This window comes from Colobus angolensis, unplaced genomic scaffold (genome assembly GCF_000951035.1).
Source record: "Colobus angolensis palliatus isolate OR3802 unplaced genomic scaffold, Cang.pa_1.0 Scaffold181, whole genome shotgun sequence".
NCBI classification, from domain to species: Eukaryota; Metazoa; Chordata; class Mammalia; order Primates; family Cercopithecidae; genus Colobus; species Colobus angolensis.
The window spans coordinates 3660711-3682629 of NW_012114944.1; the positions used below are offsets into that span (position 1 = coordinate 3660711).

Here is a 21919-nt window from a genome sequence, read left to right on the forward strand (position 1 = left end):
AAAAAAAGAAAAAAGAAAAAAGAAGGTGGTATGTAAGCCAGGCATCCTGGTGTGAGCCTGTAGTCCCAACTACTTAGGAGGCTGAGGCAGGAGGATCGCTTGAGACCAGGAGTTCAAGCTATAATACTATCTTGGATGGGAACAGGTGGGAGTCAGGGTTTGTTTACACATAAGTGAGAACTTTAGTGAGTTATCTTCAGAAGCAGTGAATGCCCCATCCCTGGAGATAGTTAATCAGGGAGCAGCTGACTACTACCAGAAGGCTGCCTAAGGAATAGGCTATGAGTGAAGGCCCGTCTGGGTCTGGGTGCTAGGGACTTGAAGCAACATGAACTCCCAGTGAAGACCATGGTTAAAAGGGACACTATTCACATTTTATTAAACCAAATATTAGAAAATTGCTGTCATTTAAAAATATCTGCAAGCAATTTGCCATATCAATAAAGAAATGTCTACAGATTCAAGTCTGAAAGAGAATAAGTGATCAGTAACCCTTACCAACATGGAAACCAAGGAAGCTTCATTCCTGTGCTGAGAATATTCTAGTAGCTCCTGCTATTGCCACATGGCAGCTGGGAATACCAGTAGTCTCAGCACTCAGTCAGTACAGCGCAAGCTCCCTTGGGAATGCTGATAAATCCTGGCATGATACAGCACTATAGTTTTTTGTTTTTGTTTTTTTGAGACAGAGTCTTGCTCTGTTCCCCCAGGATGGAGTGCAGTGGCACATTCTCAGCTCACTGCAATCTCGGCCTCGTGGGTTCAAGCAATTCTCTTGCCTCAGCCTCCTGAGTAGCTGGGATTACAGGCACGCACCACCACACCCAGCTAATTTTTGTATAGGACTATAGTTTTTAAGGCAAGTTTATAACCTTTGGCTCATTTGAGCCTCACAGCACTGGTAGGTAGTGCCATTATCCTCATTTTATAGATGGCACTGAGAAGTAAAAAGTGACTAGCCCTGGTCACACAATTGATTATGGACTGAAACTGCTGCTTTCTGGCTATCATGGGCCTTGACACAGCTAGTTTGTGACCTTTAAGGTCTAGCTCTGTCTCTGCTACATGAATCCCAAACTTTTAAATCAAGTTCCCCTCTGGGCCATAAGGCCTCATCTTAGACCCTAAGGAAGGCAGTCCAAATGTAGAGTCAAGTGTCATAGAATAACCAGGCGCTAGGAAAGCATCATGGGCAGTAGCTCCATGAGAGGGGCCAGAGCACTAGGCACTGGCCAGAGACCAGCTGCATTCAACCTGAGTAGTAGGGCCTGGTGGCCATGAGCACAGACCTGGAACTCACAGCCTGGGCCCAGACCCCAGCTCCACCACCAGCTGTGCGACCTTGGGCAAGTGACTCTGGGTCTCCATTTTGCCATGTGTAGAATTGGGATAACTTTCTACCCCTAGGGATGATGAAAGGATCAGGTAAGTTTAGTTGTAAAGCATTAGAACAGTGCATTATAAGCTAGTAAGAGCTGTTATTACTTGGCCCCTGCAGCTGTGGGTCTGGGAAGAGGTCTTGGTCATCAGGGATGGACAGAGATGTTGGGGTCAAGTGTATTCATCTTCACTCTTTCAGGAATGCCCTCTGCCTGTCACAATTCAGTTTGGGCCATCTCCTAGTAGAATTAATTTCCCCTTTTTCTCACGATTCCTGCAGCATAGTGCTTTAAAACTCTGTCCAGCCAGAGTTTTAAAGTCTTTGGTTAGAAGTTAAGGCGTTTGCAAGGTTCTGTCTGCCTGGTGTTCTGCTACATTGTCTTATATCAAAAGTGCCATTTTAAACTCAAAAACTATTGAAAATTGTCAGTTTTACATCGTTCAAACTAATGCACTGAGAGTCTGTTTAAACTACGAGGATTCGGCGGCCTTGGCCTCCCACCAAGCACCTACAAAGATGCTTTAACAGAACATAACTTCAGAACCGTCTAGGGAATTGACAAAACAGGACGCGGAACCTTTGGAACAGAGACATAGGCCCTGGGAAGAGGCCTCCCCCTACCTGCTAGAGGAGCTGGCCTCCCTGTGAGAGCCTACCATTCTCTATTTCTGTCACTTCATTCCAGACAGCTGGGCGCTCTGGGTTTCCTTGGCAACGTCTGGATCTAAGGGTGCTCTTCCCTTTTTGTCCCAGGACAGTTGGGAAACACCACCCCCTTTGGTTGCTTAGCAACTGTCACCTGCTGATTCCTTCCCAGCATCCCCTGAGAAATGAATAAGCAGGTTGAAAGCTGGGCCTAAGGGCTGGGCCAGGGGACAGGTCAGATGCTTGCTTGGGGGCGGGTGGACAGGGCACACATCTGACCCCCCCATATCACTACGGGGTAACTTTACACAGCTGCTTTCTTTCAGGCCCTCAGAGACTCCCTAAATGTACAATGAGATCTGGCTGGGTGACCTGTGACTCAGTGATTGGAACTTGCTGGTTATTAATTCACTGCTTGGGAGGGAAGGGGCTTTCTGAACTTTTCAGGGTGGAGAGAGTATAGGACAAAGCTGCCCTTCCAAAGCCTCCAATTTAGTTGGAAAGATAGGGTCCCAGATTTGTGGCTCTGAGAGTGAGATTCTTGTTCCTTGGTTAGACTTCCTGGCGCAGGTAAGCCTGGGGAAGACTGACACAGGTGAAAAAACTTTTCTGCATGTATGTGCTGGCAGCAAAGAGGTGTGGAGGTGGAGCTATGCGACATATTTCTGACTGGAGAGTCTCTAAGAAGAGTGGTAGGAGCTAGGTGAGGGTAAGTAATTTTGGGCAGACTAGATAAGCCTTGAATGCTAAGGTGAGGCACTTGTATTTTTTGTTTGTTTTTTCATGGTAACTCCTGGAAGCCTCTTCATAGCTGAGAGGTTAAGTGAAGTTTTAGGAAGATCACTCTAGTTTTAGGGTGGAAGATGAGGACTGGGAGAGGGTTCAGACCAGGAACTGCTAAGAAGCTCTTGCAGCTGTTCTGGAGGGAGCTGTGATGTGGACAAGCTGAAATCGGTGGGGAGGAAGCGGTAGATTCAAGGGACCTCAAGAGACAGAAGAGTCAGGGCTGGATGACTCTCATTCATTCACAAACATTTACTGTGTGCCTACTATGTGCCAGGTTCCTGTGTTGTACGAGGGAGAAGGTTCCCAGGCTGCGGATGATGTATTCAGCATGCTGAGGGCTCACCTGTGGGGGTATCACTTTGAAGGAACTGGATTAAAGTACTGTAAGTGATGGTGGGGTGGGGGTGCGGAGGTCTGATGAAAAGGCAGCAGCAGACTTGTTTAGGGCCTGTTTGAAACTAGCTTAGGAGAGGAAACCTTCAAAGCACTGTAGGCGTGATTGGTCCGGGAGAGGTGGGGCAGGGAGTGGGCCCTAAGAAGCAGGGAGTAAGGGAAGCAACCACGCTGATCTAGGTAGATTAGGCGAGACTGGGCAGCTGCGGCGTACCTGGAGGCTGTCACGCCGGTCCTGGCCCCTAGGGCAGCCGGGGGATGCTGATGGCCCCCTCCCAGAGCCGCAGAGCCGGGAAGAGCGGCTCCTGGAAGGTGGCGCGGAAGGTGTGCAGGTGGCTCATGCCGCCCGTCGCGTCGTAGAAGGCGAGGACGCCGGCCTCGTAGTCCAGAAAGACGCCGAGCCGGTCGAGGTCGTCGCGGGGCCGCAGGCGGCTGCGCTGACCATCGTGGAAGGCCCAGTACTCGAGGTCGTAGCGCTTGAGGCACCAGGACTGGCGGTTGCAGCCCAGGCGGGCGGCGGCCGAGGCCCCGCGGCGCCGAAGGGAGGCGTAGGCCGCGCCCACCCACCAGCCGGCGCCCGCCTCCTGCACGTCTACCTCCCAGTAGTGGCGGCCGGCGGCGAAGCAGTCGCGAGCCAGCACCTGCCAGAGCGCGTCGAACCGCAGCGCGGGTACTGGCCCCAGGCTGCCCAGCAGGCCGCACCGCACCGTCAGGCGGTCTGCAGACAGGCGCAGGCGCGCGTGCATCGTGTCCGGATCCAGCGTGGGCGTGCGCGCGTCTGCAGGGGGCAAGATAAAGGACGCACCTGGTGGGCGGGGCCAGAACGGCGCCCCGCCCCCAGGATCCCACCAAAGCGCAAAATGCGAAGCGCGGAAATGGCCCAAGGAGGGAGTGAAAGACTCCTTTAAACCGCGACTGCCCCTGGGGCGCGGGCTTGGGGAAAGGGGAAGCAGAGATCACTCCACTGCACATCCCTTATACTCTCTGTATTTTGTGCCGTGAAATTTGTTGCCAATTAATACAAATTTAATTTAAAATAATCCTATCACTGTTAACATTAGGGTGTGTGTACTTCCTATCTTTCCCCTCCCCTTGCTGCTTTATAGGTTTTCTTTCTTTTCTTTTTTTTTTGAAACGGTGTCTCGCCCTGTAGCCCAGGCTGGAGTGCAGTGGAGCGATTTCGGCTCACTGCAAGCCCCGCCTCCCAGGTTTAGGCCATTCTCCTGCCTCAGCCTCCCAAGTAGCTGGGATTACAGGCGCCCGCCACCACGCCCAGTTAATTTTTATAGCTTTTCTTAATATTGGTGTCACACCATATATGCGTTAGGTAATCTGCTTTTTAAAATTGATTGATCTACTTGTGAGGCATTTTGACACATCAAATAACAGTCTTTCACTAGAGCATTTTAGTGGAGATTCTAAGATTTTGATGTTTGGACACATAACTTAGTCCTATATTTTTTGGAATATTTAGTCTGTTTAAAAACCTTTTGAAACTACTAATATAATTACATTTTTGTGTATCTGATTGCTTCTGTAGAATATATTCCTAAAACAGGAATTGCTGGGTCAATGGGTATGATTGTTTTTAAGGCCTTTGATACCTATTGCAAAACTATCCTCCCCAAAGTTTGTGGTGATTTAAACTCCCATTAACATTTCTCTTTGCATTACACCATGTATGTACACATGAAGTTTTTTTTTTTGGTCTGGATCACAGGGTATGTGTATGTTCAGCTTTCATAAGCAATGCTAAACAGTTGTCCATGGACATTTGGATTGTTTCGGTGTTGCCTATTGTGACTAATGTTGCTGTAACTGTAAATGTGTAACAGAAAGAGATTGAGTTTTCTAAGAAAAAGAGCATTTTTCTTTCTTTCTTTCTTTTTTTTTTTTTTTGAGACAGAGTCTTGCTCTGTCACCCAGGCTGGAGTGCAGTGGCGCGATCTCGGCTCACTGCAACCTCCGCCTCCCGGGTTCAAGCGATTCTCCTGCCTCAGGCTCCCTAGTAGCTGGGATTATAGGCACCTGCCACATGCCTGGCTAATTTTTGTATTTTTAGTAGAGACGGGATTTCATTATGTTGGCCATGTTGGTCTCGATCTCCTAACCTCAGGTGATCCGCCTGCCTCAGCCTCCCAAAGTGCTGGGATTACAGGTGTGAGCCACTGTGCCCTGCCTCTACTTAGCTCTTTAGAAATGTAATTATAACCATTACCTTCCCTTCACCAGATACTCCCTACAGGGCAAACTTATCTACCTACTTAGAGGGTCCAGAACCAGAACTTTCTCCCACCAAGAGATTGCCTTAAGAGACAATAGTCAATTTACAACCTAAAGTATGCCTGCCACAGAACTCTTCCACCTGGATAGCATCTCAGGACAACAGCCACATTACAATCTAGTTCTGCCCTCAATGGCATCAGCGCAACCACCTGGTAGAAAAGGCACCAAAATGAGTCATGCAGACCCCCATCTGCTTGCTCCTCCCCTGCATGCCATTCATATAAAGTCCCCATTTAAAACTCTCTGCTTTCTGCCCTAAAAGCGAGGCAGTACCGTTAAGGGCAGGAGGAGCCTGTACTTCTTCCCCTAAGCTAAGCTTTGGAATAAAACCACTTTCTTTATACCAGACCTCGCTCTTGTTAATTGAACTCTGCAAAGTGTTGAGCAACTGAACCTGTGTTTCGGTCACATAACATTCTTGTGCAGGTCTTTTGATTCACATATGTATGCATTTCTGTTGGATATATTGATACCCAAGGTGGGAGAAAATGCTGCTCATTATAACCATTTCTATTCGACAATGTTCTAAATGTAGTAGACAGTAACTCAAGGCACAGAAAAGAAGTGAAAGGCAAGAATAAAGACTGGGGAAATGAAAGATTATTATTCATAGGTGACGTGCTTTATTTACAGAAAATCCCAAATAATCTGTAGATAGCTTAGAAGTACTATGTGAACTTATAACAGCCACTCAATATGTCAGTATACAAAAATGGATAAATCATGTTGAGTGAAAGAAGCAAAACACAGAAGGGTATAGTCTGAATGATCTACTGAAAGTTCAAAAACAGGTAAAACTAACCTATAGTCCTAGAAGTCTGGAGAGTGGCTCCCCTTTGGGGATAGTAAACAGGAAGGCACATGAGGAAGACTTCTGAGGAATGGAAATTTCCATTTCCTGATCTGAAGGTGGTTATGTTTCCTTTTTAAAAAATCATTGAGCTGCACATTTTTGATTTGTGCACTTTTCTTTATTCTTTTTCTTTCTTTCTTTCTTTTTTTTAAGATGGAGTCTTGCTCTGTTGCCAGGCTGGAGTGCAGTAGTGCGTTCACTGCAACCTCCGCCTCCCGGGTTCAAGTGATTCTCCTGCCTCAGTCTCCTGAGTAGCTACGACTACAGGTGCGCGCCACCAGGCCCAGCTAATTTTTGTATTTTTAGTAGAGACGGGGTTTCACCATGTTGGCCAGGATGGTCTTGATCTCAGGAGATCCACCCGCCTCAGCCTCTTGAAGTGCTGGGATTACAGGCGTGAGCCACCGTGCCTGGCGATTTGTGCACTTTTTTTTACGCATGTTATATTTCAACGAAAGTTTACTTGAAAAATTCATGTCCAGTGTAAAAAGAAAATAAAATTTCAGGACTTTCCTAATTTATTATGCCAAGGGGAAAAGTTAAGCCCTGGAAACTAAGTCACATAATGTGGCTGTTTTTCTTCTCTGGTGCGTGACCATTACTTCCTGACTTTTGTGTGGAGATGTTATACATTAACCAGACTCCCTATTCTTCATTCAAACCTACACTAAATGGCATTGGAGATAGAGACCCTTTAGATTGTTACCTGTTTTCAGTAGGATGTTAACCCGTTAGGGTGTAATCAATAGTAGATAATCAAATCTTAAGTCAGTATATTATTTATTTATTTATTTTTGAGACGGAGTCTCACTCTGTCACCCAGGCTGGAGTGCGGTGGTGTGATCTCCGCACACTGCAACCTCCACCTCCAGGTTCAAGCGATTCTCCTGCCTCAGCCTCCTGAGCAGATGTGATTATAGGCGCCTGCCACCATGCCCAGCTAATTTTTGTATTTTTAGTAGAAACAGGGTTTTGCCATGTTGTGCAGGGTGGTCTCGAACTGCTGACATCAAGTGACCCACCTGCCTTGGGCTCCCAAAGTGCTGGGATTACAGGCGTGAGCCACCATGCCTGGCCTTTAAATCAGTATGTTAGCCTTTGTATGGAAAATGTAAATCTACTCAGTGCCTCCGTTTTGATATTCACTGTCCCCCTCCCAACACCAGGAGCACTGATCAGCATTCTTTGGTTTCCCTCTGTCTCCTGATGGTTACTTTGCACTTGAATAAACTCTGCTAACTGGACACTGAACCTTCTTTAGATTGAGTCTTCTTTAGGTTGACACCCAGTAATTCCACTCTGAGAAATTACTCCTAAAAAAAAATCTAAAAATGAGATATGGTGTGTTCATTCTCTCATTCATTAATTCAACAAATGTGTACAAGAATGGACGTTTATTACAGCATTGTTTTAGAAATGAAAATGTAAACATCCAACATTATGAGATTGGCTAAATATGACACATCCATTCAATGCAATGGTCATGCAACCTCTAAAAATAATGATAAAAATAAAAAATTAGCTGGGCATGGTGGCACATGCTTATAGTCCCAGCTATGAGGGAGGCTGAGGTGGGAAAATCACTTGAGCCCAAGAGGTCGAGGCTGCAGCGAGCCATAACTGCACCACTGTACTCCAGAGTAAGACTCTGTCTCACACACACACACACACACACACACACACACACACACACACACACAGTGATAATATTAGCTGGGCACAGTGGCTCATGTCTGTAATCCCAAAATTTGAGAGGTTGAGGTGGGAGGATCACTGGAGCCCAGGAGTTCAAGACTAGCACGGGCAACATGGGAGACCTCCGTCTCTACAAAAAATTTAAAAGTTAGCCAGGCTTGGTGGCAAACATCTGTGTTCCCAGCTATGTGGGAGGCTGAGGTGGAAGGATCACTAGAGTTCCGGAGGTGGAGGCTGCAGGGAACCATAGTTGTGCCACCGCACTCCAGCCTGGGTGACAGAGTGAGACCCTGCCTCAAAAAACAAAGTTATGTATTTATTGATATAGAAAATTGTCACATCGGTGTAGGGTGGGAAATTTTAAAAATTGTTCAAGCTATACTGTTAATTAAAAAATTACAAAGAATATCTATAATACGATCCCATTAAAAATCTCTGCACACATATCTGAAAGAACATATGTTAAAATATTAACAGCGTTCTTCGGGAGGGGCCATTGTTTTTACATATTTGTAATTGCTGATTTTCTACAATAAGCATGCATTACCTGTATAATTTTTTTTTTTTCAATTGAGACAGGGTCTCACTCTGCCACCCAGGCTGGAAGGCAGTAGCATGCTCACCGCAACCTCCGCCTCCAGGGCTCAAGTGATCCTCCCACCTCAGACTCCTGAGTAGCTGGGACTACAGCAGGAGCACATTGCCATGCCCAACTAATTTTTGTATTTTTTGTAGAGATAGAGTTTCCTCATGTTGCCCAGGCTGATCTCAAACTTCTGGGCTCAAGCTGTCTGCCTGCCTTGGCCTCCCAAAGTGCTGGGATTACAGGTGTGAGCCACCAGGCCTGGCCCTACCTGTACAATTTTTTAAGAGAATAAAAATGTTCATAATATATTAGTAAATGAAAACAGATGACAAAACAGAATGTATAGTATGACACCATGTTTGTAAAATAAAAAGATATATTAAATATATCATTATATGCATATTATATGTGCTAAAGAAAGCTAAAAGCACAAATAATAACAGCAGTTATTCACAGAAGAGGGATTATGAGTAATTTTTTCTTTTCTTTTGTTTTCTCATTTTTCTACAATGAACATGTATTATTTTACTTGTCTTTAATAATAAACATTTTTTAAAAAAACAAATTCTTAAAAAAAAAAAACAAATCCTAATGAGAAAAAAAGAAGGACCTCCATTTCCATGATCCTTCTCCACCCAGCATCCCACCATCTCCACCATCTCTACCCTATCCCCACTCCCGGGGGGTCTTACATTTTAGGAAGAGTGATCGCTCTGGTGAGGGGCTGGTTTTCAACAAGGTACCTGGCTTGGTGCTAGAAGGGTCCAAGAGCCGGCAGTTCATGCCTGTAAGGAATTGTTGAGAAATGAGCGCCTGGAGCTCTTGCAAGCAGACAAATAAGACATGCTAAAAATACCACACAACTGGAGATTCGCATAATCTCGCCCAAGAGCCACACAGATTTAAGGGATTTATGTAAATTCACAGGGACAGGAAAACCCCAGGATGACGAGGCTGGTGTGGGAGAGCCCTAAACAGGAGGAGGAGCTGAGGAGCAAACAACTACTGGATCCAGCACTCAAGGATGGCCGGTGACTCAGGGATTCTAGAGTTCTGGGGAGTTCTGCAAATTCCAGGGTAAAGATGGAAAACAAGAAAGTAGAGCTGAGTCCTCAGGAAGGTCTGAGGGCTCAGAAAGAAGGAAGGAGGGGAGGCTATCCCAACAAGCAGGCACAGCAGGGGCACCCAGGGCCCTTGGCACTTGCTGTGCCCTCTGCTTGGACAGCACCCCCTACACCCTTCCCCCCTTGTCCAGGTTGCCTCCTTCCCAGCTGTTGGGGCTGGAGCTCACTCAGCACCTCCCCAGAAGGGCCTTCCGCCCCCATCACTCCCAGCGCTCATCACAGGGGCCTGTAGAGAGCTGGGAAGCCCACCTGCAGGCTGTTTAAATCAAGTTTTGCCTAAAGCTCCTCCTTACATCTTTTAAGTTTGGCCTGAAGATTTTTCTGTACATCGTGAACAATAACAAGTGGAGGTGTAAACAGACCGTAGCCTGCACTTGTGCCAATCACCAAGTTTTGGCCAATCAGATGTAGCCAACTGTTCAAATTACGTTCAAATTAGGCGAACACCGAGCTGTAAACAATCCAGCTCTTTCTGTACCTCACTTCTGTTTTCTGTACGTCGCTTTCCTTTTTCTGTCCCTAAATCTTCCACCACATGGCTGTGCTGGAGTCTCTGAGCGCACTGTGGCTCAGAAGGCAGCCGGATTCATGAATTGTTCATTGCTCATTTAAACTCCTTTAAATTTAATTTGGCTGAAGTTGTTCTTTCATCAAGGCAAAAGCCTCTCCTCTCTCCCCAGAACTCTAGAATCATAGGTCCTACTGCCTAGGCGATACCACCACATGGGAAGTCCAACTTCTCAAATCTCACAGGTTCAAATACTTCATTCCCTCCAGTCCTAAATGCTCTTTCTCACTTCAGAAAAGGACAGTTTCCTTCTGCGAGTTGCCCACGTCAAAATCCTTGGATTCTGATCTCTTTCCTCTCTCCCCTGTGACCCCACGTCCACTCCTGTTGTCCCCATTGTCTCCATTGCTGCTCCTTCGATATGGCCAGCTCACTCCCGTCACACCTCAGGACCTCCACCCTTGCTTTTCCCTCTGTCTAGAATGCCTCCCCCACATGTAACAGCAGCAGCAATCACAATCGCCAAGACGTACATGGTGCTTTTTACACCTGAGCGCTCTATGTGTAAGAGCTCATTTAATCCTCACAGCAGCTCAGGAGAGGCGACTGCATTATGGTCTCCACTTTACAGATGCAGAAACAGAGGCATGGAAAAGGAAGGTGCCGTGTCTAAGATGGCAGGGTTCATTAGGGTTCCACGTGGTAGACTTGGGATAGGAACCCAGGAGGCCGAGCTCCAGAGGCCGTGCCTGTGACCACTGTGCTCTCTGGCCCTTCAGAGCCACAGAACCTGCAGAATGAACGCTTCATTTGGGCCACTTTGAGAGTCCCCTTCTCAGAGGCCTTCCCAACTGCTTATATAAAACAGCTCCTCCTCCTTGTCACTTTCCTGTCTTCCATCCTGCCCTGGTTTATTATTATTATTATTATTTTCGAGACGGAGTCTTGCTCTGTCACCCAGGTTGATTTGCAGTGGCATAATCTCAACTCTCTGCAACCTCTGCCTCCTGGGTTCAAGCAATTCTCATGCCTCAGCTTCCGGAGTAGCTGGGATTACAGGTGCATGCCACCACGCCTGGCTAATTTTTGTATCTGTAGTAGAGATGGGATTTCACCATGTTGGCCAGGCTGGTCTCGAACTCCTGATCTCATGATCCACCCACCTCGGCCTCCCAAAGTGCTGGGATTACAGGCGTGAGCCACCACACCCGGTCTTTATTATTCTTTATAGCAGTTCCTGTCACCTGACATATTTATGTACTGTCTGTCTTCCCCTACAAAGACCATGAGCACCAAAAGATGAGAAGGAGCTTTGTTTTGTACCCTGCTATGCCTGGCACATAAGAGGGACTTGATAAATGTTCTGAATGAATCATGACAGCAGAGGTGAATGAATGAATGAATGAATGAATGAATGAATGAATCAACGAACGCATAAATGAATCAAAGAACAGATATTTTTGAGGCCATGGTTTGTGCCAGGCCCTGCGGGGACCTCAGAGTTGGACCTAAAGCTGGTTCCTGCCCTTCACATGCTTACAAGGGGCAAGGAGGGGTCCATGTGTCCACTTCATGAGCACCCTCCAGCAGGACATGGGCAGGCCCTGGCGCAGGAAGGGAGAGGGGAGATGGCCAAAGGAGGGAGTGAGTCAGGGCTGGGCTGGCAGGAAAGGGCTTCCCAGGTAGATGCAGCTATGCCAGTCTGCCTTGAAGGGGTGCCAGGCCTTGGCCCCAGCCAGAGGAAGAGGAGGAGGAAGAGTTGGTCATTCCAGCTGGGAGCCCAGAGCAAGGCTGAGATGTGGCAGGCTCCCAGGAGCGATATGGGGGCAGAAGCAGGGCATTGTGACTGGAGAAGGGCAGGTCTCGGTCTCAGGAAGGGTTGGAGGCGAAGTGGTGAGGGTGGGTTGGGCACCAGGCCCAGGAGCCCCTGACCGCCCAGCCAAGGGCCTCAGTGTGGGAGAGACAGGATGTAGGCAGATGATCTCTGCGTTTGCCTCTGGGCTAAAGGGCACTAGGGGAGTTAAGGACACAAAGTTGGTCCCTCGGCGACTTACTTTCCTTAAGGCGAATGTCCAATGGCGTCTGTAATGTACTCTGCACGGCTTCCACGAGGCCCTTAAAGAAGCTCTTGACAGGCTCAAAGGAGAGGGGCACGGGGTGGCACAGCTCCCCAAGGCTCATCTGCTGCTGCATCTCCTGCTCGGTGGCTGTGTATGCCTGTGTGGGCACACGGGGGTGAGGGTGGCTCTGGGAGATGCAGGCAGCATCCCAGCCTCCTGTGCTGCACCCAGGAACAAACCCACACCAGCATGCCCAGGCTCTACCTTGGCCTGGCACCTATGGTCAGCCCAGGCCATGCCCCCAGGAGCAAAGCCCTGGAGAGACCACACAGCATCCCTGAGGTGGGAGCCATGCGGAGGTGTGGTTTTTCAGGGCTGGCACTGGGGATTCCTCCCTCTCCCTCCCTCCCTCCTTTCCTTCCTTCCTTCCGTGTTCATTGAGGCCTACTCTGTGCCAGCTATGTGGGCAGAGGGCGGGGTCAGACTGACATGGGGCCCTTCCCAGAGAGGCTTCAGCCTCACACACACTGCACCACAGGCCTGCCTCGGGTACAAAAAGAGTGAGAGGTCAGTCTCCCTGGGGAAGGAGCCCCTGGAGCTTATTCAAAGGTGGAGCAGGAAACCATGTTCTAAGAATGACGCCAAAGACCGGCAAGGTTCAGCTGCAGTGCTGACTGAGGGGGTGTGGCCACTGCAAGGGACATGTGTCCTGTTTTGGGTCTGGACAGCCCCTCTTCAATACCTTCCTGTGGTGTGTGGCTTCACTAAGGAGAAGCTAGAAACCTCCCCCTCCCAGCTGCCTTTGCACCTGTGCTGCAGGAGTGTGACCAGACGCCTCCAAGCCAAAGCGTGGATTTGGAAATGAGGGTGAAGGTAGTGATGGTGGCATGAGGCGCTCAGGGACAGCAGTGGTGGGGGCTCTGGTCAGTGGTGTGAGTGGTGATGTCTTGCCCAGCAAAGTTGCCGTGGGGCCTATACTGGCAAAAGCCCTGGACTTCGTTCCTGCTGCCCATCTTCCATCCCGACTCTCTGACCCTCCTGGAGAGCCTATGAGCTACCTCATACTCTTCCATAAACTCCTTTCTTGCTTGAAACAGTTCCAGTGGATTCTCATGTTTGCGGGTAAGAACCATGGCTGCACTTTCTGAAGGGCTGTCCTGGCCAGGAGTTGGAAGGAAGCTGACTGCCTCAGGTGATCAGGCTTGGCTCGCAGTGGCAGTGCTGCCCATCCAAGAAGGGGTGGACAGATGGGGGCCTCAGGAGGGAGGGTAGCCTAGCACTCAGCTGTTGGGCAGGGGCAGGCCCCACCTGGCAGCATGCTGTACATTGGGAGGAGGCTGTGAGATGGCCTCCAAGCCCCATTCAGCCTAGGAGGCCAGGAGTCTAGGGTCCAACCTCATTTTGGTGGGGAACCAGGCCTAATGTCACACCCGGAGAGCTGGAATGAAGCTGGCCAGGGGAGACTGAGCACTAGCAGGAAGTCCGGGGTGGGCAGGGAGCAGTTCCGAGGAGGTGAGAGGGGACTTAGAGGGCAGATGAGTAGGGTAGGATGAGGGGTCAATAGAGGACACATGGCACCACCTGGTAACCCCAAACTCCAGCAGCTAGCACCAGGCCTGACACACAGGTTCTCAAAACATATGTATGATGGAATAAATACATGCATGAAACCGAGCACAGCTACATTTTGCCTTTGCAGACTCAAAGAACAGAAATCCCAGCCCTTCATCTCTCAGGCCAGAAACCCAGGCATCATCTCAGGAGTCCCCCTACTCATTCTCCAATTCCAATCTCCATTCCTGTGGCATCTCTTGACCTGCCTGTTTCTCCCCACCCCCACTGCCCCTGTCTTGGTCCATCATCTCTCTCCTGGACATTGTTGCCTCCTCCCAAGTTTCCTTCCAGTCTCCCATCCTGGCCTCCCCTGTCCATCTTCCACTCTGTCTCTAAAGTGACTTTTCTAAAGCACTAATCTGACCATGTGAACGCTTTCATCCCTCAGTTCAAAACACTCCCCTGGGTTGAGCGTGGGTGGCTCACGCCTGTAAACCCAGCACTTTGGGAGGCCAAGGTGGGTGGATCACTTGAGGTCAAGAGTTTGAGACCAGCCTGGCCAACATGGTGAAACCCCATCTCTATTAAAAATATAAAAATTAGCCGGGCATTGGTGGCACGTGCCTATAGTCCCAGCTCTTCAAGGGGCAGAGGCAGGAGAATCCCTTGAACCTGGGAGGCAAATGTTGCAGTGAGCTGAGATTGAGCCACTGTATTCTAGCCTGGGCAACAGACTAAGACCCTGTCTCAAAAACAAACAAACAAACATTCCTGTCTCCTATCTCATTACAGGACAAAGTCTGAACTCTATGGCACATAAGGCCTTCATGAACTAACTATGGCCTATGGATCCAGCTGTGTCTCTCAATCCACCTACCCCTCCTCAAGCCAGGCTGCACCCCAACTCGTTCCCCAGCCTGTCAAGCTCTCACATGTACACTGTTCCTGTCTGTCCTCTCTGCATCCTCTCTATAGACAGTGTGCTCCTACTCATTGTCTAGCACCCAGCCCTACCATCACCTCTTCCTAGAAGTCTTCCCAGACTGCATCCTTCTCCCAGCTAGAGTGTCAGACATTTCTTGGACATAATTTTGCTAACTTCATATTTACAAAATTGTTTAAGCTGTATTGTAAATAACTGTTTCTGAGCAAGTCTCCCCACGCAACTGTGAGCTCCTAATGTCCTGGCTCAGTACGTATGAATCAACACATAGAAGGTGGGAATGGTGAATGATTAAAATCAGTAGCTTTGGCACAAGAGAATTCGAAAAAAAAAAAGATGACAAAGCCCTGAAACCGTTTTCTGATGTGAGAATAGCATGCTTCCCCATGGAAGGATTCCTTTGTATTCCAAAGCCTTAAAAACGACCATTATTTAAAAAGAGACAATTAAATGTATCACTTTGTGCATCTTGCCCCTCTTAAAGCACAATACCCATTATGCCTAGGAAAGCACCTCATCCAGAATTTGGCTGAAATAGCTGACAATGAGACACAGGCTGAACCGACAGAGGCCACATAAAGACACAAGAGTGGAAATCCCCAGCCGGGGACTGGCTTGGCTGGTTTTGTTGACTAGCTTATTTGTCTGTCTGATTTTCCAGCCAGAGCCCATACTAATCTGTGGTTAGAGTCGGTGCCACTTTTAGTCGTACCCTGCCTTGTCCCACAGCCTTTAAAGTGTCTTGCAAAGGTCCTCTAATAAGGCAAGATTTTTCTTTATAGCGAGAAAAAATGAAGCAAAGAGAAAATTAGACACAAAGTGTTTGCCATGAAGCCTTAGCCTGGTTAGTCAAGGCAGATTTGGCTCTGAACTTCCCAAGGCAAAGAAGGGAATAGGAGGAGCTCTATTAGTGGAAAAGCAATTCTAGTGCAGAAGTGACTGCACAGGGATATTGACACCAGACAAGAGTTTCTTCCACCGTTCCCTAAAGACGGGAACACCATTCTCAACAATATGCTTTCCTTAAATGTAGCAATGAGTATAGCAGGGGCTAGTTCTTTTTTTTTTTTTTTTTTGAGACAGAATCTCACTCTCACCTGGGCTGGAGTGCAGCAGCGCAATCTCGGCTCACGGCAACCTTTGCCTCCCTGACTCAAGTGATTCTCCCTCCTCAGCCTCACAGGTGCGCGCCACCATGCCCAGCTAATTTTTGCATTTTTAGTAGAGAGGGGGTTTTGCCATGTTGGTCAGGCTGCTCTCAAACTTCTGGCCTCTAGTGATCTGCCACAGGGGCTATTTCTTAGACTCTTCCTCCACAAAGCCCTGTGGCCAAGGAGTATCATTGAGCCAGCTGTGACTCAGCTTTTGAAATGTGCTCAGTAACTGCAAGGACACCTGCCTTTTCAGGAGGGGTGTCTCAATTTAAGACTACACAGGCAGGCCGGTCGCAGTGGCTCATGCCAGCACTTCGAGAGCCTGAGGTGGGCAGATCACCTGAGGTCAGGAGTTCAAGACCAGCCTGACCAACATGGAGAAATCCAGTCTCTACTAAAAATACAAAATTAGCCAGGCATGGTGGCACATGCCTGTAATCCCAGCTACTTGGGAGGCTAGCCAGGAAAACTGCTTGAACCCAGGAGGCGGAGGTTGTGGTGAGCTGAGATTGCACCACTGCATTCTTGCCTGGGCAACAAGAGAGAAACTCCATCTCAAAAAAAAAAAAAAAAAAGACTATATAGGCAGAGGGCCAGTCAAGGTGCCCTGTGGGTTTAGAGTCAGACAGACCTAGACAGACAGCCAGACCTGATACCAGCTCTGCCACCTACCAGCTATGTGAGACCGGGTGAGTCACTTCAATGAGCCTCAATTTTTTGTTTATAAAATGGGTGGGCCCACTTTGCTGAGTTCTGGTGAACATTAGTGCTAAGCTACACAGTGCTCAGAACACAGGGGCCTTTGAAATTGGTGGCTGTTAATAATTTAATTAGCCCAAGATGTGTATTCTCTTCCTAACAATGTATATTCTCTTGACCACTTGTGTGGGGACAAGACAGTCTACATGGTGACAAGACAATATTCCGTGTACTTGCTTAGTGTGTCAATACTGTGCTCAATGCCACAATACCTGAGACGAAGTGTGAGTGGTAGGTGGCCGCTGTAAGAGCAGTGACCCCAGCATTACCTGAAGCCTCTGGACAGGATCAGGCTCCCGGCTGATACTCCAGACCCTGTTGGAGAGATCATTCATGACGTCAAGTTGCTCTCTGCAAGAGTCAGCTTGTTCCCCGTACACCTGGAGGGCAAGCTGCGTGTTTTTATCAATGAATTTCTTGGCCAGAGCTTCCTCTTCGTCAAGTAGTAATCTGAGTTCAGTGAATTTCCCCTTCAGCCAGGTTTTACTTGATTCTGCATTAGCCTGAAAACAGAAAAACCAGTTGCAGATGACATGTCTGCCAACCAGGAAATCCAGAATAATCAACATGAAAAAAATTATAACGTCTGAAATGTGAATTCAGCAAAGTAGCCAGATACAAGATCAACTTATAAAAACCGAAGCTTTCCTAAGCACCAGCCATCACCAATAGTAAAATGCACGGAGAAATAAAGATCCTTTCGAAAATGGGAGAAAAAATAGCAAAATTTGTGGAAATAAACCTAATACAAAACCATATTTGTGACTGGGAGGGTTCGTTACTATAAAGTTATTATTTGTCTCTAAATTAGTCTATAAATTTGATGAAATTCCAAAATCTTAACATGCTGATTAAAAATTATTAAATCATTAGGAGACACAATAAGCATAAGAAAAGCCAACATTGCTTTAAAAAAATCAATAAAGAGAAACCTGATAACAGGTTATCTGCCTTATCTTATAACAAATGATAAATCTACAGGATCTAAAACCATGTGGCTCAAGCATAGATAAGAGGTCAAAAGCACAAAATAAAGAGCTTTTAAAAGAACCCACATTATATATGGAAATGTGTGTATGTATGTGTGGTGTAACAGTGGCATTTTAGAATAAATTTTTGTATTTTTTGCACTAAAAATATAAAAATAAAAACAATTAAAATAATATGAAATGTTCCACAATAAAAGGTTAAGGAAAACAAACAGAGAAGGTCCAGTTAAACTAAAACACTGTACATAAAGCCCAAAGAATAAATCAATTAGATGAAATACAAAACAATTTTTATTTATTTATTTATTTATATTTTTTGAGAAGGAGTTTCACTCTCGTCCAGGCTGGAGTGCAGTGGCGCGATCTTGGCTCACAGCAACCTCTGCCTCCCAGGTTCAAGTGATTCCCCTGCCTCAGCCTCCTGAGTAGCTAGGATTACAAGCACGTACCACCACACATGGGTAATTTTGTATTTTTAGTAGAGATGGAGTTTCACTATGTTGGTCAGACTGGTCTCGAACTTCTGACCTCAGGTGATCCACCTGCCTCAGACTCCCAAAGTGCTGGGATTACAGGCATGAGCCACCATGCCCAGCCCAGAAAATAGTTTTTGATCATTAGATTGGAAGACTTTTAAGAGATTGAAATATAGTCTGTAAGGGTATGTGAAGTAGGGCATTTATATAAACTGTGGGTGGTAGGGTCTACTGGGACTTTGCTTTTAGAGGGCAATATGACAATAGGTATCAATTTTTTTTTTTTCTTTTGAGATGAAGTTTTGCTCTTGTCGCCCAGGCTGGAGTACAATGGCAAGATCTCGGCTCACTGCAACCTCCGCTTCCCAGGTACAAGCGATTCTCCTGCCTCAGCCGTGTAGCTGGGACTGCAGGTGGCCATCACCATGCCCGGCTAATTTTTGTATTTTTAGCAGAGACAGAGTCACTGTTGGCCAGGCTGGGTCTTGAACTCCTGACCTCAGATGATCTGCCTGCCTTGGCCTCCCAAAGTGCTGGAATTATAGGCATGAACCCCTGTGCCTGGCCTCAAAGTTTTAAATACATTTATTCTTTCATGCAGCAATTCCTCTTACTTTACTTGTATCCTAGAAAGTGCTTTCACATGTGCATGAAGATCTGCGTACCAAGATTCTCCGTATATAGCTTCTGCACATAGAGAAGAGAGAATAGAATTAGCTGGGTGTGGTAGTGGGTGTCTGTAATCCCAGCTACTTGGGAGGCTGAGGCTTGAGAATCACTTGAACCGGGGAGGTGGAGGTTGCAGTGAGCTGAGATCGAGCCACTGCACTCCAGCCTGGGCGACAAAACAAGACACTGACTCAAAAAAAAAAAAATTGAAAAATGGGCTTCACCAGCAGAAACAGAAACAACAGTAGTGGGGAGTGAATGTTCTAAGAAATAGGGTCAACCACAAACAGCTCACTAGCACTCAAGCATCCTGTTACAAGCACTCAGCTCACACTTCACCTGCACCCAGGCATCCTGTCTGCAAGCATTCAGCTCAAGCAGCACAACCTTAGAAAACTGCCTCCAGCCCCTGCCTCTTTGCAGACAGCCTTCTTTCTGCCATCTGGCCCGTTGCTCCCTTTCAATGTATCTCCCCCTTTTCTCTAAATAAATCTGCCTTTCTAAACTCAATACTGTTGTGGTAAATTATTTTATCCCCCTGTGCACCAGCCTTAGACAGTTGTTAACCATGACATATTTGCCACAATTTTCAATATGGGACATGTATATAGGTTCATTACATAAATTGTGCTACATTTGTACAATGAAATAATTTACAGCGATTACAAAGAACGCAGTGTGCTGATGCATGCTACAACATGGATGAACCTTGAAGACATCATCCCCAGTGAAATAAGCCAGACACAAAAGGACAAATAATTTATCATTCCGCTTACATGAAATATCTAGACCAGGCAAATGCATAGAGACAGAAAGTAGAGCCGAAGTTACTGAGGGCTGGGAGAGGGGAAATGGGGAGTAATTGCTTGATGGTTTCAGAGTTTCTGTTTGGGATAATGAAAAAGGTTTGGAAGTAGACACAGGTGATGGCTATACAACATTGTGAATATAATTCATGCCACTGAATTGAATACTTTAAAATGGTTAGAATGGCAAATTTTATGTTATGTATATTTTATCACCATTAAAAAAAAAGAAGAAGAAAATACAACAACAAAAACAATGCAGTAGGCCAGGCGCAATGGCTCATGCCTGTAATCCCAGCACTTTGGGAGGCCGAAGTGGGCAGCTCACGAGGTCAGGAGTTCAAGACTAGCCTGGCCAAGATGGTGAAACCCCGTCTCTACTAAAAATACAAAAAAAATTAGCCGGGCGTGGTGGTGGGTGCCTGTAATCCCAGCTACTCAGGAGGCTGGGGCAGATAATTGCTTGAACCCGGGAGGCGGAGGTTGCAGTGAGCTGAGATCACGCCACTGCACTCCAGCCTGGGCAACAGAGCGAGACTCCGTCTCCAAAAACAAACAACAACAACCAAAAACAATGCAGTAGACCTATATGTCCTAGCAGGGAAAGTTCTCCAAAAAGGTGAAAAAGAACAAGCTGCAGAATAATACATGCAAGACGATCCAAATTTATGTAGAACATAATAAAACAAAACCTGTATATGGATGTATGTATACATCTATATATTTGCAAATGCAATTAAAATGTCTGTTACTAGTGGTCATATTTGGCAAGAGGCATGGGATTGGGGGTATGGAAAAAGAGAGGCTCTCACTTTGTACTTTATATAGTTCCATACCATACCATTGTTCAAATTTTAAAAATGACCATTTGTTCAGGTATTATTTACACAATTAACAAAGCACTAAGGCTGGGCACTGTGGCTCACGCCTATAATCCCAGCACTTTGGGAGGCCGAGGCGGGTGGTCAAGAGATCAAGACCATCCTGGCCAACATGGTGAAACCCTGTCTCTACTAAAGACACAAAACATTAGCCAGGTGTGGTGGCAGGCACTTGTAGTCCCAGCTACTCAGGAGGCTAAGGCAGGAGAATCATTTGAACCCGGGAGGCAGAGGTTGCAGTGAGCCAAGATTGCGCCACTGCACTCCAGCCTGGTGACAGAGCGAGACACTGTCTCAAAAAAAAAAAAAAAATTAAACAGGCCAGCCCCCTTCCTCAGCCCAAACATCTGCACAGTCCACATAGTAGAATGACCCCAGCCCAGCCAATCACGAGGGGTGGGCAGGCTCCCATGATACCATGTTCTCAGGGGGACAGCAGCAAACATGAGATGAGTTCTCTAAATCTGTGTTTCCTATCCAATGCTCCAAGCAGTGGATAGGTTCCGAGGCTAGCTCATACCGCAGGCCTACGGATTATATTGGCTTTAAGCTAGCCTGGGAATTAGTCCACATTTACATGGTTGCAATGAGTCAATGAGCCTGGACACAAATATATATTTACTGAATGACCAAATGAAGAAAATAAAATGTATTTCAAACCCTTGATTTATGAACACATTGAAGCAACATAAGTACACAGAGGACCTTTGTAGAGAAACCAAGAGGTAAATATCTCCTCCCAACCAAGTTATGCTCCAAGCAGTTTTTATAGATCCACTTTGTAAAGTAGAAAATACAAAAGAAGCTTCATGACACTATACCTTGTTCTAACTCCCAGCACAGTGGTAACCAGTATGGAAAACAGCCACCAGAAAACTTCTTGTATAAGCAGATGAGGCTGATTATGCAATATGGTCAGAAAGGGTTAGAGAGAGAGGGAAGGGTAGACAGAGAGAGGACAAGAGCGCAAGAGAATACACTGGTCATGAAATAAGGAAGTACGCCATTTGGTTTGGGTCCCATTGGTTCAAAGTGAAACTGCATCCCAGCTGAACTGGGCTGGACTTTTTGAAGAGAGCTGGTGGCTGGGTGAGGGCCTAACAGAGTCCAGCTGAGCGGGGTCTAAGGACTGTGGAAGAGAAACAAGCTGACCAGCCATGAAGCCCTGGTCAGGGAAGGCTGGGGGATTTTGCATACAGAGTGCGGGCTACTATGTGAATCTACCTCTGGGTCCTGTGGAGAGTGAGGAGATGAAAGGAGGGTGCTATTTTGCTGAAAACTGAATATGACTTTCAACAACCCTCCCATGGATGCCTCTCATGGGATGCACCACCAGGGAAAGGAGGCATGCTGTCCAACTTTGCCCAGATC

The 21919-nt window shown here is 47.0% G+C and overlaps 1 protein-coding gene across 3 annotated transcripts in view; it reads right to left on the reverse strand.

Moving 5' to 3' along the window:
* The window catches only part of TRIM14 (tripartite motif containing 14), a 60492-nt gene that overhangs the window by 21810 nt on the left and 16763 nt on the right, over positions 1-21919 (reverse strand). Inside the window, exons 4-8 of one of the 3 annotated variants that reach the window (XM_011939480.1) lie at positions 16997-17230; positions 12312-12474; positions 9318-9410; positions 3420-3983; positions 353-466 (exon numbers count right to left, since the gene is read on the reverse strand). In XM_011939480.1, coding sequence (XP_011794870.1) covers positions 3448-3983; positions 9318-9410; positions 12312-12474; positions 16997-17230 — 1026 coding nt within the window. In that variant the 3' untranslated portion in view covers positions 353-466; positions 3420-3447. Of the gene's footprint in view, positions 1-352; positions 467-2798; positions 3984-9317; positions 9411-12311; positions 12475-16996; positions 17231-21919 lie in introns of those variants that run through there. The other 2 variants (XM_011939481.1, XM_011939479.1) reach the window with 2 other exon arrangements.